General features: G+C 39.7%; 1 protein-coding gene across 8 annotated transcripts in view; it reads left to right on the top strand.

Annotated features, from left to right (window-relative positions):
* Positions 1 to 16,622, top strand: part of FGGY (FGGY carbohydrate kinase domain containing) — a 384,511-nt gene that overhangs the window by 262,158 nt on the left and 105,731 nt on the right. For all 8 annotated transcript variants that reach the window (XM_012785132.3, XM_075998776.1, XM_075998778.1 and 5 more), the window contains one exon: positions 5,143 to 5,204. In XM_012785132.3, coding sequence (XP_012640586.2) covers positions 5,143 to 5,204 — 62 coding nt within the window. The remainder of the gene's footprint in view (positions 1 to 5,142; positions 5,205 to 16,622) is intronic.

Here is a 16,622-nt window from a genome sequence, read left to right on the forward strand (position 1 = left end):
CATATGTCACATGTCAGTTTCATAAATAAATGAACTAATAACAAACTATAAAATTAAACAAAGCTATGAACTTTGATGGTGAATAAAACTAACTCAACTAGCTATGCATTATATCAGAATTTATTCACTTGTAAATGAAGTGTTTCTATGTAAGCCTAATATTAAAGTTGTTAAAAAAAACTATATGTTTTCTTTCAAGAACATTTGTTGCTCTTAGGGACTATTCAATTTTGAAATCTATAATCCTTTCCATCAGCATAAAAGAAATTGTCTAGTTGTACTTTCTCTTTCATTAGATTATCATGAGAATTTCAAGGCTGGGATATCAGGCAAATTTTTTTAGCTTCCAGATAAGACTATATAATTGAAGAGCTGAAATAGGTTAGATGAAAACAGTGATATTACAGATTAATGCAAATGGCAAGAAGGTAGTTGTGAAAAGTGATGAATGTTTCTCCAAGCCTAATGATTTCTTTATCATCAAGGCAAAGTAAAAGACAGCCTCAAGAATAATACATAAAACTGATTTTAATTTTTAAAAAAATCATGCAAAAGATAGCTTTGTTTTAGTAAATGATTATAGGATCCACGATTCTTAAAATAAATTTTATATTTGTTTTTGGGCTGTGTTTTTCTTGCCTGTGAACCCTTTGCCGACAGTTTTGATATCTGAGGCAATGTAGTTCTCTTTGTAATTTTATAGAAATGTGGCTATTTGTCATATTAATTTATTAAATATTTTAGAGAGAAAATTGGAAATGGTCTTGTCCAAGGTCATACCTTGAGTCGGGACTGAACTCAGGTCTCAGGATTCCTTGCCCTGTGTTCTCTCTGCAATATTAAGGGCCACAATCTCAGAGGCCTAAAGGGATCAGAAAGATAGCACAAATGAGTAAACAGACTCGGCAAAGAAATATTTTTACTTCCACAGAGAAATGTCTCTTGCCACTCACAGGACTCTAGGGCTGAATTCCTTATTTCCTCCATCAAAGGAATGGGCACAGAAAAATATATCAGTTACAAGTGAAACATTAGTGCAGCCATGACGACAAATTGATAAAATGTGTTGTCTGTTGCTGGGAATGATAGGGAGTAGTAAGGCCTTTCGCAAACTGGAGAGTGCGGTCCTCCTGTCTGGAGGGACCCGTCATCCCTCCAGTGGCTCAGTCTTCTACAGTCTTCAGTCCTTCAGGAGAAACCAGAATCTGGACTTTAAGTGGGATCTCCCAATTTTAAAATATTGGCTCCTTTTTTAAAACAATATATATCCCAAATAAAGTACATCCATAGGACAGATACCACCTAGTACTGCCCAGTCGTGAGTTCTGTGTTATGCTGCGTCGTTGCATTGTGGTTTCTCCCGTGGTCCAAATGCAGATGGAGAAAACAAGAAAATAGTCACAGATTAGACTAGGTCTGTCTATGTATTTCTGAGACAAAGACAGTCGTTGCAAAACTGGTTATTTCACTGGGAAACAAATAACTGCTAATGGGGAACTTTGTTTTTCTATACTGTGCTAAATGCACTAGAGAACAGAACCTAAGTAGAGAGATCAGCCCAAGGGACAAGCACTCCCAGGCTATTGGAATGAGCCTTCAGTTATTTTATGGACTGCCCACTCTGTGTTCATCAGAGAAGGCCTTTACTACCAGCTGCCATGGAAAACGAAAAATGCAGCTGACCATTTGGGATCCTATTTTCCCAACCGTTTTTACTCTTTTGGTGATACCCCCCTTCTCTTTCATAATAGATGTTATGAACCGAAAGCCACCTTTGTAGCAGGCACTCACCACAGGCTTCCCCGGAAAGCAAATGTTATTATCCCCATTGTACATTTTTAAGAAATGAGGCTCTGAGAGGTTAAGTAACTTCTCCAGGGTTGCCAGAAGGTAAGTATCGACTGAGGATTTGGACCCGAGTCTGTCTATATCCAAAGCCCATGTTCTTCCCACTAAGTCACTGCTTTAAAATGTAGGTTTATTATTATTCATGTATGATGAGGCCAACAGATCAGGAGACAGTTGCCACTGAAAAGACAGTTTGTTATTCACGGTTCCTAAGAGGAGACGGCACTCCACATAGTGTAGGGCTGCAGGAGGAAGCACCAGCCTCAGTCAGGAGGTGGAAGGAGTGAGGGAGAAACATGGGCAAGAGGCTTTATGGTGGTTTTCACGGGAAGGAACAGGCAGGTAGAGTAAGCAGTCTTAGTGTTACTTACATGGAATAATTTGGTGGGAGCTGGCCAGGGAGATAGGAGTTGTCTCTCATAGTCTGGTATCTGGCCCTGGGGTGCTTAGAGCAGGGGAATAGTGGCCCTGAGTGTGAGAGCCTAATACAGCAAGGGTCCCCAACCTATGGTGAGTTGTATAATTATTTCATTATATATTACAATGTAATAATAATAGAAATAAAGTTCACAATAAATGTAATGTACTTAAATTATCCTGCAACCATCCCCCACCCCTGCCCCCAGTCCGTGGAAAAGTTGTCTCCCATGAAAATCGTCCCTGGTGCCAAAAAGTTGGAGACCGCTGCTATAAGTGGTCAGCCACTAAGTTTGCTTTATTTTCTTCAAAACGCATCTTATTCATCCATTTAAGATGCCAGGTATTGTTCTAAGCACTGGGGAGTGAAATAAGATACTCTTGCTTTAAAAGAGCTTGGAGTATAGGGTAAGAGATGGACATATAAAGTAATGATTGTAAAACAGCCTGATAGATGCTACAATAGAGCAAGGACAGGGCATGTCTGTGCCTTGTATTCCTACTCTCAGCCTCTGATTTTTGTCTGCATTTCCTGTCCCTATGCCTAGTCATCTCTGTCCTGCATACCCTACCAGACTGATTTTCCTTAATTTTTCATTATTTTGTTCCCCAAGTCAAAATAATTTCCTGTGGCCTCCAATTCAGTATAAACACTTACCTGGCTTTCAAAACCCCCTGTCTGTCGCCATCCTCCTTATTCACCTGTGTTTCTGCCACTTCATTTATTCTCTCATTTAACAGACAGCTATCCTATGATCAATGTGTAACCAGCACAAATAGACACAAATGTAAAGCGTAGAAAGTGCCACCAAGGAGAAGCACATGGTGCCATGTGAGCATATGGTATGCCTTCACTATGGTTCATTCATCCCATGTTTATTCCACAAATATTTATTGAGCACTTGTGATATGCCAGGCATGGAGCTGGACCAGTCTCCTTACTGTTCACAAACATGGATCTTTCCATCTTCATGTCTCTGCTTTCCATGGTCTCTTTTCTACCATGTTTTGCCTCTAGCCCTTTGCTCCTCCAAATTCTGCCTGTTCTTGGCCTCTCAGCTAAAGCTTCACCTTCTCCCACTATATATTAATTGCCAAGTGACTAACTCTTTGCTTTATGCTACTATGTTTTATATGTATTTGTGTGTATTTCTTATTTTTCACCATATCCCCCAGAGCCTAGGCACAGTACCTGGTACAGTAGGCATCCAGTAAATACTGAATAACTGCATTCATACATGTACCGCATGTGCTAGGTTCTGTGCTTCCTCCTGGAAGCTCCTTTAAATCTTCCTTCTGTAAACTGAACTCTCAAAGTATTCCCCATATAAATTAGCATCAAATCAAGTAATGCCTTTAGTATGCCAATGCTGATCCCAGTCAGTTCCTCTTGACGCTCTCAATGGAGTGCAAACTCTTTGAGAGTCTGGAATATGCCCCGTAACTGTAACCCAAAGTTGAACCTATGAGAAATAAATATTCAATACCTGCATGATATTTTTTTCATTGAGCTGCCAATGGCTTTGGAATCATTTTGAAACATTTCCACTATACTGTACCAATTGGAATTCAACAACTTATATTATCCCTAGAAATTTAGTAGACAATATGGTATCATAGTTAAGAACAAGGACTTAAGATATAGAGACCTCAGTTTGAGACTTAGATCTGTCATTACTCTCCTGTGACCTGGGATAAGCTACTCAATCTCTTTTAGTCTCCATCTCCATAGTGAAAAGTAGTGTCTTCTTCATGGGAGTGCTGTAAGGAATAAATGAAACACAGTCACGTGTGCACAGTGCTTAACTTAGTATTGCTGTATTGTAAATAAGTCATCTTATGTGATATAATTTGTACTACTGTTGGCATTATAGTAGATACCACTTTACTTCCTAGCAGTCCTATCTTAAAAGGAGGCTGGAGCGTTGGGGTTCAACCAGGTTAGAGACTTGCACAAAGCCACACAGCTCCTGAGAATGAGACCTAGAACCCAAACTGGCCTCTGTGACTCTGAACAAATATTCTTCCTCTTTCTACACCCCTGACTCTGAGGACACATGCTCAGAGAGCCTATCACCAGGAAGCCTAAATAGACAGTCTGTTCACAGTATGAATGAAAATAAATCCATCAGTATGGTTGTTACAGAGTCCTAGAGACTCAGGTAAGCATTTGGAAAATATGCACATGAGGTTCAGGAACAGAGCTGGGTGTGTTTTAGCAGCAGCATGGGGAAACACTTCTGTTCCTGATGCATATTCCATACTATTTTGTTTAAAGCCACCAAGTGGATTAAGGAATAAAATTTTAGACACAGGATTTCGGATGAGAATATAATTGTCTGCAGAGCTCAGACATTTCTGCCCTCGAGAGCTGTATTTCCTGTGTGACAACTTTCTAGTCAAGGGAGATTCTCTTGATAGCTCTGGGGCACTTCATTATTATTATTATTTTTTTTTTTTTAACTGAGACTCCCTCGTCAGAGTCTCTTTCATTCAGCTTCTCCATTAGTAAAACACAGTGAGTAGTTCAAGGTTTGACATTGCCCAGGGGTGACAGCCTGGATCAGAAGGGGGAAATGATATGATCCAGAGAAGCTTGGTGCTTTTAACACCCAGACACCCCACCATGTAACTTGAGTTACCCTTCCTTCCTCACTCCTCATTCTTGGGCCTGATGCTAACTAACAGTTGAGCCTTGGGAGTTTTATTTCCTGTTACTGTTCTCTCTAAACTTCTTTGTTTTATATATTCAAGAGGTTAGCACTAGGTTAATCAAAGCTATATTTCTTTAAGCTGAGACCATCTTGCTGCGCTAGCATTTTGAAGTTCTTGGATCCTTTATGGACAAAAGTTGAAAGAATCTCTCTTGTTTTTCAGATAGACCACATGGTGCAGGGCCATGCTGCCTTCCCTGAACTACAAGCCAAGGCCACAGCCAGGTAATTGCTGTCTCTATTCCCTCTACAGCTTTCCTTGTGTGACTGTATTGAGAACATTCACTTCAGGTGCTTGTGTGATTTTCAGATCCTATGGACAATGGAAATGCCTATTAGTACTTGCTGTAGGATAGTCCAAATGATCCAGAACATACAAGTATTAATTTTTAAACTGATCTAAGAAAATTCAGAGAACCTAAAGATCCCCCGTGAAAATACCCAGGGTCCACAGATGAGAAATTCTGATGTAGGAGGAGGAGAATGGATTCTGGAGTCAAAACTTCCTGGATTCACATCCCAGATCTACTCCTTACTAGCTATGTGACCTTGAGCAAGGAACTAAACTTCTTTAAGCCTGTCTCTTCGTCTGTAAAATTGAGGATAATAACTGACATGGAGTGCTTTCCAGGATATCTTGAAGAAAGCTGTATGCGAAGGCGTATTTACAGTATGCTCTCTTTCATGTAAAAAGAAAAAGAGAAAAGAAAACATGTGTATCTGCTCATTTGTGCAAAAGAAATATAGGAAGGTTAAACCAGAAACTAATGAGATTGGTTCTAATAGGAGATTGGTAGCAATGAGGAAGAAAGAATGAGGGAATGGGAACAGGACAGTAGGAGGGAATGACGCTTCTCTGAGTAAACCTTTTTACATAACTATAACTCTTAGAACCGTGGTAATACTTCACGTCCACCTCAAATAAACAGATGCTGTATAGGTAGCCAGAATACGTGTGTATGCTGGTGTGGGCAAAGTGAAATACAAATAGTAAAAAATGAACCTACTGTATTACAAATGAATAATATAACCACACTAAATGGGGTTTGGGAAAGAAAAGAATTAACCTAAGTAAGTTTAGGAAAGAATATTTTGACAACTGGGAGAGTTGTATTGCCATATGCAGAAGAGTGAAACTGGACCCCTGTCTCTTACCATCTACAAAAATCAACTTAAGATGGATTAAAGACTTAAGTAAAACCCAATACTATAAAAATACTAGAAGAAAACCCATGTAAAACACTTCTGGACATTGGTCTAGGCAAAAAATTTATGACTAAGACCTCAAAAGCACAGGCAACAACAACAAGTGGGACTTGGGGACTTTGGGGGAGGAGGGGAAGAGTAAAAACCTACCTTACTGGTACAATGAACACTATTCAATAGGTGATGGGCACATTAATAGCCCTGACTCAAGCATTATATAAGCTATCCATATAACAAAAACATTTGTACCCCCTTAACATTTTGAAATAAAAACAAAACAAATGGGACTTAATTAAACTAAAAACCTTCTGCACAGCAAAAGAAAGAAACAAGAGAGTGAACAAACAACTTGCAAAATGGGAGAAAATATTTGCAAACTCTTCATCTGACAAGTGACTAATATTGAGAAAATACAAGAACTCACACAATTCAACAACAACAACAACAAAAACCAATCCCATATAAAAGTTGGCAGAGGGCATAAATAGACATTTTTCTAAAGGAGACATACAAATGATTTTATATACAAACAGGTATACGAAAAAATGGTCAACATCACTAATCATTAGAGAAATATAAATTAAAACCACAATGAGATACCATCTTAGCATAGTCATAATGTCTATGAATTAAAAAGACAAAAAAATAGCAGATGTTGGCAAGGATGTGGAGAAAAAGGAATTCTTACACACTATCAGTGGGAATGTAAATTAGTGCAGCTCCTATGAAAAAGAGTATGGCGGTTTCTCAAAGAACTAAAAATATATCTACCATTTGATTCCGCAGTCCTTCTATGTGTATCTACCCAAAGGAAAAGAAATCAATACATTAAAAAGATACTTGCACTCATATGCTTATGGTAGCACTATTCACAATAGCAGAGATATGGAATCAAGCTAAGTGTCTATCAGTGGATGATTGGATAAAGAAAATGTGATATATTTATACAATGGAATACTACTCAACCATAAAAAAGAATGAAATCATGTCTTTTGCAGCAACATGGATGAACTGGAGGTGCTTATCATAAGTGAATCAAGCCATAAACAGACAAATATCACATGTTCTCATAATTGGATGTTTAAAAATGTATACACATAGGTGTAGATAGACAGTGGAGACTCAGAAGGATGAGGGGACAGGAGGGGGGCAGATGATGAGAAATTACTTAGCAGGTACAGTCTTTATTATTAGGATTATAAATACCCTAAAACTGTGGTGCCAGCCCATGGGCCATAGCCCGATACCAGTCCGTGGCCTGTGGAACCAGGATGCACAGCAGAAGGTGAGCAGCAGGCTCTCTAGCGAAGCTCCATCTGTATGTACCGTTGCTCCCCATCACTCACATCACCGCCTGAGCTCTGCCTCCTGCCAGATCAGCAGTGGCATCAGATTCACATAGGAGAGTGAACCCTACCATAAACTGCGCATGCGAGGGATCTGTCTGGGTTGTGAGCTCCTTACGAGTGAGAATCTAATGCCTGGTGATCTGAGGTGGAGCTGAGGTGGTGATGCTAGTCCTGAGGAATACCTGCAGTACACATTATCATCAGCAGAGAGGTTGAGTCCAACCACAATAAATGCAATGTGCTTGAACCATCCCCAAACCATCCCCTCCCCCCCAGCCTTTGGAAAAATTGTCTTCCATGAAACCAGTCCCTGGTGCCAAAAAGGTTGGGGACCGCTGCCCTAAAATCCCTGTCTTAACCAGTATGTAATCTATGCATGTAACAAAATTGCCCTTGTGCCCTATAAATTTATAGAAATAAAAAATAATAATGTTTTGATAGTATGCCATATGGCTAAGGATAAAAATAACTGTACATAAATATTGTGTTCTAATTAGTAAGTTTGGTTTTTATAGGTATATGGGTTAGCTATACTGAAAATGCTTTATGTGTATACCACAATAAAGCAAATAAATAAATATATTGTCGATAATGAGAACCAGGTTTCTCACAAATAGGAGAAGGGGAAGGTTAGAATGAACCCTATAGTGTTAGTATCAACTTATGATTTTTAATATATAGAGAGTTGGATATAAATATAAATAGAGAAGATGTGTGTATTCATGTGTGTATATACATGCATATATTCCCTAGCTCTGTCTCCTGAGATAGCCTAAAAGCAGTGACAACATACTGGCAAATGTGCACACCTAGCACCCAAATCTTGGTTTTTAAATACTATTCTACTGGGTCTCTAATAAAAGTAATAAGGGCTCCTTAGAAAGATGGTTGCTTCTAGGGCTGGGGCAGGGAAAGCACATGATCACTTTGTGATGCCAGAAAGTAAGGAATTACTCAAAAAGGAATTGTCAAAGTACATAGGACCCAGCTTTAAGAATATCTCAGTGGCCTACTTGGGGACAATTTAATCAACAAAATAAATAATGATAGTATAAAATAACTCCATGAGTCCACACTGATATAAGTAAATAATTGAAGAAGGAAATAAATAGAGAAGAAAGGGCAGGTCTTCCTATTCACTGTAAGGGCAATGGCCTTGCAATTAAGAAATGTAGAAGAAATAATGGAAATAGAAAATTATTAAGCACCACAGAAATATTGTTGCAGGCAAGAATCATCAATGGATTCTAAAATTAGTGAGTAGAAATATGATGGGAAGGAAGATATTTGCATACATCCAAAGGATTTCACCACAAGATACTTACCGAGGGAAAAATAGAAACTTTTCAGCAGAGAAATCTGGCATACAATTCCTTACCCGAGCGATGAAGGTTAGTAACACCAGAAATAATGTGTTGGTATCATGTGTCTCCTTTTATGATGCACTGAGAAGGACACAGCATCCTTGCTGTGATCTTCTTACCCAAAACGCATAACCTCAACGTAAACATGGGAAAACATCAGACAAACATAAGTTGAGAGGCATTCTGCAAAGTTATTAACTAGTATGCTTCAAAAGAAGATTATAAAACTTAAATACTGAAGAACTAACTGTCTTAGTTAACTGAGAGTTAACTGAGAATTTAGTTAACTGAGGAGACTTAAGGAGATACCACAGCTAAAAACAATGTGAGATCATGCATTAGACCCTGGACCAGAAAAAGGACATTAGTCGAGGAAATCTGCTAAAACTTAAATGTAGATTAAAGGTATTGCTATTTTTGTTTATTTCTTAGGTGATGAGTAAAAGGGAACTCTGTCTACCACTTTTGCAACTTTTGTGTAAATCGAAAATTACTTTGAAATTAAAAATTGTTAAAATAATAAGTAGATGAATTTCATGATAATGCGTAACTATGCATTTTTAAGAAAAGTAAGGTACTTTATAACAGTAACAGAGAAACTTCAGGTAGCTAGTGCACGGCAAAAGAAAGAGTCTAAGGGGTTGGTTAATATTAATTGACCCCGGAGCCCAATTGCCTTTCTCTCAGCTTTATCTCTTATTAGCTGTGTGCCTCTGGGTACTTCATACCTCACTACATAGTGATAATTGTCAATCTTTAATAAGTGCTTAATAAATAATAGTGGTAGTGATATAAATTATTGTTGTAGTTGTTTACATTAGACATTTCCACTCCATCAAGGGCTTGCATTCGAACAGGGGAGGCACACCTGCACAGAGCAGGTGAAATGCTTGCTGTGCTAGAATGTAGCAGTGTGTCAGCAGGGGGTAGGGAAGGAGGATTGAGCCTGACAAGGAGTGTGAGAAAGGCTTCACAGGCTTCTTCTTTTAGGAGTCTTTAATGACAACACCATTACCATCGAGAGGGATTACACCATAACCTCCTCAACTAGCACTTTAGTTGGCTTAGGGACCGCATAACCTACAGCAGGGATTCCTGACTTCAGATCATCAGTGAACCCCATGAAATTGTGCACAAGGTTTTGCTGATTACCTACTTGTGCATGTGCTTCTGTGAAGAGGGGCCATAACTTTCATCACATTCTCCAAGGATCCAGCATTTATAAACCTCTAATCCAAAGAAAAGAGCACTAGATCTGGAGTTTTCAATGGCTTAGTTTCCTCACCCATAAAATCACAATGCTGTCCTACTTATTTTACAGGTATTATAAGGATGAAAGCAGGTCATGGGATTATCAATATATGAAGATCTTAGTGCACAACACAAACATCACTGATAAGATTTGTGCAATGAAATACTCAAAACTTCCAGAACCTTCTTCTATAAGTGAACCTCATTTGAGTAGCTTTTGAACCTATTTAAGTAGCTTTTATTGAATACGAAAAGGAAGAATTTGTGGATCAGTGTGCCAACTCAGAGAAACAGCAATACTGGGTAGTTCAGAAGCAGCAATTTATAAAATTCAGTCTTGGAATCAGAGCTGGATTTAAATCCCAGTGCTTTTCAGATAACTTCATACCCCCTTCCAACCATTCCCTGAATTTCTCTTCTTTAGAGCAAAGTTTCTCCAAAGCACTGCCTATACTCTTGGTTTCTCTTTCTTTACTTTCTAGTCCTTCCCTGCCCACTCCGGTTTGAATTCTGTTGCCGTCACACCCTGAAACATTTGATGTCAAGGTTGTCAGTGACCTCTGTTTTGCTAAATCCCTAGGATGTCTTTCAGGCCCCTTTCATGAGTTCTCAGCAGCATGTGGCACCAGCGATCACTCTTTTCTCTTTTCAACGTTCTCTTTTCTTGTCTTTCCAGAGTGTCTCCCTCTCTCAGTTTTCTCCCCTTGTCTCCTCCTCCTCCTTAATCTCCTTTTCAAACTAAATGGTTTTTTTCTTGACCATTAATATTAATGTTCATTATAGCTAGCTTTCTGGACTTCTCTCTTTGTCATTTCTTCCAAGGTGACCCCAGCTGCACTGTTGGCTTTATTTCTTTCTATATGTTGATGACTCTCACATTTTACCCCAAATCTACTTAGTAGTAGGTATTCAAGTAGGTACTCAATAACATTTATTGAGTACCTACTTGAATAAATGCTAGTAGGTACTCAATAAATGTTAGTTCTCTTCCCTTCCATTTTCCTTCTATTGTCTTGTAAAGGAAAGTGCTTCTCTACGTTATCTGATCTATGTGGACAGTATTCTAAAACTATAGGACCATTATACTTCAGGTCTTAGTAGGCACAGCTGTTGTGAAAATGAAGTTAGCTGTTTGGAAGGGAAGACAAATCCCTTGGAACTGGGAACCATATGCCTCTTTTTTTTATTTTTTATTTCAGCATATTATGGGGGTACAGATTCTAAGGTTTCAATAAATGTCCTTTCCCCTCCGCCCCCCACAAGTCTGAGTCTCCAGCATGACCATCCCCCAGATGGTGCACATCTCACTCATTATGTATGTATATGCCTGCCTCCTCCCCCATCCCACCTGCCCAACACCCTATTACTATAGTACCTATGTGTCCACTTAGGTGCTGCTCAGTTTTTGCTGTGACTTGGGGCTTTCTGAAAACAGCGCCCCCATCTCAGAGCTTAGCATTAGTAAGTCCTGTTTGAAACTGGAAACAAATGTTGATAAACAGTTTATTTTATAATCTTGATTTACCATAATCCTTTTAGGTCCCATATCTAAATAGAAGTGTTTTGTGAGTTTACAAATTAAGAAAATAAGAACTAGATGTGCCCATACATGTAACTGGCAACCAGAGTTTCTCTTTAGATGGGACCTTATATCTGAATATCTAGATATTTTACTCATTAGCCAGAGATTGCCTTACGTTGATCATAACTTCAGCTCTTTTCCTCTAAACTTGATTTTCTTACAATTTCTCAGAACGAGATTCCAGTGACAACAAGGTTTGGTGAGAAGAAATTGGCATAATCTACAAGTGCTAGATTCAAGGTTGGCAGTAGAGCCACAGTTAAAATCCAGGGCTTCTGACTATCTGATCTGTCTGATGAGTGTCTTGTAACCATTTATGATACAAGAGTGGACAAAACAAAAAGTCCGTGCTCACACATATGTATACACATACACATATACATATAGTACATGTATGCCTATGTATGTGTGCATATATACACACATATGTATGTATGCATACATACATACATACATATGTGTATATATATGTATGTATGCATATCCATGTATGCGTATACATATGTATGTATGCATATCCATACATAGGTATAGATGTAGTTGTAGAGCTATATAGGTATATAGCCAGAAATTGATAAATGCTCTAAGGAAGAGTAGAGATGAGCAAGGAGATGTAGAACAAGGAGTGTTGGGAAGAGGGATGAGAGCTGTTTCGATGAGGAAGCTATTCTTAGAGAGGTGCCACTTGAGCGGCACCTTGAATCAAAGGAAGGAGCAAAGCATGACTCTGTGGGGCAGGTCCCTCCAGGCATAAGGAACACCAAGTCCCAAGGCCTTGAGCCAGCGGCCAGCTTGGGAGGCTCAGGACAAACTGCAAAGCCACTGTGGCTAGACCAGAGGGGGATGGAGGGAGAACAGACCAACCCTGAAAGTGAGTCAGGGGCCAAGCCCTGTGGATCATTGTAGATAATGATAAGGACACTGGATTTTATTCAAGGCTTTAGTTTTTGAGCCGGGGAGAGATATGATCAGATTTATCTTTAAAAAGGATTACTTGGCTGTTCTGTGGAGAATAATCTAGCCATCGGTGGGGAGGGAGGGACAGAACAGAAGCAAGAGATGGGAAAGATGTGGCCCCTGAACGTACGGAGCCAGCTCAGGTCTCCGGAGGAGGAAGGAAAATCCTAGTCTGCCCGGGTTCCTTCTGCAGGGGTTACTATTCACTGTGGTCGTCTCTGTTGTGATTCATTGGTTTTCAGGTTCCTTAGAATTGTCTTTGTTCTGCTCATTCGCAGTTTTTCTCTCAATCTGTCTTTCCTTTTTCTCCACTTTCCCTGGATTTTCCTGTTATCCCTTTGAGGACAACCAGCATTTCTTGATCTGATTTAATCTTCAAACTGCTTTTGCTTCTGTGTTTCCCCTAGTCCCACTGTGGATCAATTTCTTGAAATTCGCTGGTCCTCTATATGCCAAATCTCAGATACATTTAAAGCTTCCCATTAAAGGCTATGCAAATTCCCATCAAGCAAGGAAAGGAAAAAGAAAGGAAAATAGCATTTACTAAGAATTTGCAATGTGCTTGGAACTGTGCTTAGTGATAGTTTCATATATGTTATCTCATTTAATTCTATATGAGGATTATTGGGAGGTAAAGATTGTTCTTAGTTTCCCCCCTTGGCCTTTATGGCTTTTTAAACTTTGGTCCCTAAGTCTGACAACTGGGGCCATCGGTCCATCACCAGATATTTACTTAGCCTCCCTTCAGCTAGGGCAATCATAGAACCAGGGTGATGATATTAACACCTTTCATCCAAGGATATGCAGGGATTTTCAGTAAATTCTTGAGAGCTCCCAGATCAGCAATGTTTTGTAAATAGAAATTAGCTAAGTATTATTATGCTTTTCTTTGGTTTCTATTTTGCATGCACATAAAAGTGCTCAGGGCTTTGGGGTCCTCACTAGAAAACCAAGGGCTGTGCTGATTTCGGAGGTAAATCTTCCATTTTCTACACTGTGTATACCCCAACAACAGTGCCTGGCACACACATGGGGTGGAGGAGGGAATCTTAAAATGTCTATTCCTTTTCCCTGCCCCATTCTACGGTATACACCAGCATGCCTGGAAGGTTGTGTCCACATGACTTCAGAGATTCACCCTTTGGCAGTCCAGTGCTATAGTGAGATCACAGAGATATCTGTAATATATTAATATAAACACTTAAGATATCTGGGTATCCACTGAGTTCCCTCAGTTAAGAAGTGACCCGATGTCTTAGTCTATAACAAAATACCATAAACTAGGTAGCGTATAACCAACAGAAATATTTTTTCTCACTGTTATGGAGGCTGGGAAGTCCAAGATCAAGGTGCTAGTAGATTCAGTGTCTGGTGAGCATCCAATTCCTGATCCACAGAATGGTGCTTCTTACTGTGTCCTCACATGGTAGAGGAGACAATGTCCCTTGAGCCTCTTTTATAAGGCACTGATTGCATGACCTAATCAACCCCAACGGCCCCACCTCCTAATACCATCACCTTGGTGATTATGAACTCAATACGTAAATTTGAGGAGGACACAAACATATAGTCCATAGCACCTCAATATATACCTTTCACGGCAGCTTTTCCAGCAGAGGCTCATCAAGTATTCTTTCTCCATAAACAATCAATGACCCAGAGATTCCAATTCTAGTATTCAGTGCAGAGGACCTATATTCATTCATTCTACACTTTAGTAACTATGTTTTGAGCATTTGATAAGGTAGATAAGATATAGTCCTTGCCTAGAAGGAGTTCAGATCCAGAGATGGATACAGATGAAATAAAGAGGAGACTATTATACAGTGGAGAAAGTGGCATTCATCCATTGGACAAACACTTTTGAGTGGCACTGTGTGCCAGGTTTTCTGCTAAAGTCTGAATGTATACTGGTGATGTTCTGCACCTACCATGCAGGGAAGGCTGTATGTAGGCAGTTAACAAGTAAATGAACCCATAAATAATAAGTCTACAGTGACCAAATGTGAAAAGACAGAAAGTAACACAGTGCTGTGATAGAATATCAGGGATAATTCATTTAGAAAAGGTGATCAGGGAAGCCCTGGGCTGGTGGACTGACAGTTAAGATCTTAAGGATGAAAAAGATGTAACCATGTGAAAAGCAGAAGGAAAGAGCATTCCAGGTGAAGGGACTGGAATAGATGATTAAGGCTGCAGACCAGAGTGGGCAAGGTGAGGTTGGAGAATGGGGCAGGGTCATCCAGGGCCTTTTAAGCCAAAATAAGAAATTGATTTTGTCCAAAGGATAGTGGTTAGCCATTGCTGGAGTCTAAGCAGGGGAATAATGTCATCAGTGTTACTGCAGAAAGTCTCTTTATTCCCAAGCCAGAGAGCAGGAATGCTACCGTCAGACCCCCTGTACGGTCAATAAAGGTTGACGGCAATACACTTCTGAAGGTGTGCAAAGACACCAGCATCACTCCTCCTTTCCCCTTAGAGGGCTGGGGCTGCAGAGGGCAGGGCGGGAGCCCAGATGGCCGTGGCCACATAGGTTGCTGTTGGAGCATGGGCCCCAGGAAAGGCCTCCAGAGATGATGTCAAAGATGAGTCTGCAATGATGACTGATGTTGGCCAAGTAAACAAGGTAAGACAAAGGATTCTAGGCAAGAGCGAGTGAAATAGGCTCAACCATTCAGAGGTTGAGTCATGCGTGTTATGAAAATGAAAAGTAGTTCAGTGTGGTTAAAGTGTGGTGTGTGCAGGCGTGAGGAGGGAGGAGGAATGGAAGACGTGTGTGGTACAGTGAAAGTTAAAGAGCTAGATAATGGAGAGCATCCTATGCCAGGCAAGAACGTTTGTGCTTTCTCCGGAGGACAATGGGAAGAAGCCAGTGAAGGGTTTTAGGCAGAAGTAGGAGTTGTAATCAGAGTTGCATTATAAAAGAATCACTCAGGAAAGAGTGCAGAAAACCTAATTGGAGGAGTTAAGATTTCAAGCACGGAAGTAAATTCGGAGGCCAAACGCATTTGAAGGTGACAGGAATAAAACAGTAGCAGCTAAGCTGGAAAAAACTAGTTACAGGGATATTTAAAAGGAGTCGGCAGGTCTTGATAAAAGATTAAATTTGAGAACTGAGAGAAAGAGGTGAGTCAAAAATGATACACACTCTGACTCTGCCTCTCAAGTGGTTGGTTGCTTGGGCAACCGCTTAAATGAGATTGGCTTTGTTTAAACCAAGGAACAGCGAAGGAAGACCAAGTATATCAGAAAAGATAATGTGTCCTATTAGACATTTTTAGTTGAATTGCCTTTGAACATCCAAGAGGAGGCATTTAAGGAGTATTCGGATTCTTGACCTGGAACTCACAAGAGAGACATGGGCAGGAGATGAAGCCATATATTTGGAAGTCCTCAGCTCTAGATGGTAACTGGAACGATAAGAAGAAGATGAGATTATCCAAGGGTAGATTAAGAGTAATAAAAGGGCCAAAGACAGATCTTTGGAAGATTTCACATATTTAAGGGACAAGCCAGTCAGAAAGGAGCTAGGAAAACCAAGACAGTATAATGTTTTGGAAACGAAAAAACAAATGAGGAAGAAGTAGCCAAGTGATGTAAAATGTAAAAAAAAATCCAAAATGAAACAAAACAAACAAACAAAAAGGTCCATTGTTCTTAACAAAGAGAACGTAGTTCCTCATAGTGGGACCAGTTGCAGTAGAATAGGGGAGGCAGAATGCATGTTGCATTGAGTTAAGAAGTAAGGAACTGGAGAAAGACACTATAGACGCTAAGACTTACTCCTGGGAAGGGCACAAATGTCTTTTGTTATACCATGGGTTCTGATTTTTTTTGTTTGAGAGTATGGTCACCATACTTCTGGGCAGCCTATGAATCCAAAGAATTCAATGATTTATGGGGAAGGAGAGGAGAGATTCCAAAGATGTTGTCT

This window comes from Microcebus murinus, chromosome 2 (assembly GCF_040939455.1).
Source record: "Microcebus murinus isolate Inina chromosome 2, M.murinus_Inina_mat1.0, whole genome shotgun sequence".
In the NCBI taxonomy this organism is placed as follows: Eukaryota; Metazoa; Chordata; class Mammalia; order Primates; family Cheirogaleidae; genus Microcebus; species Microcebus murinus.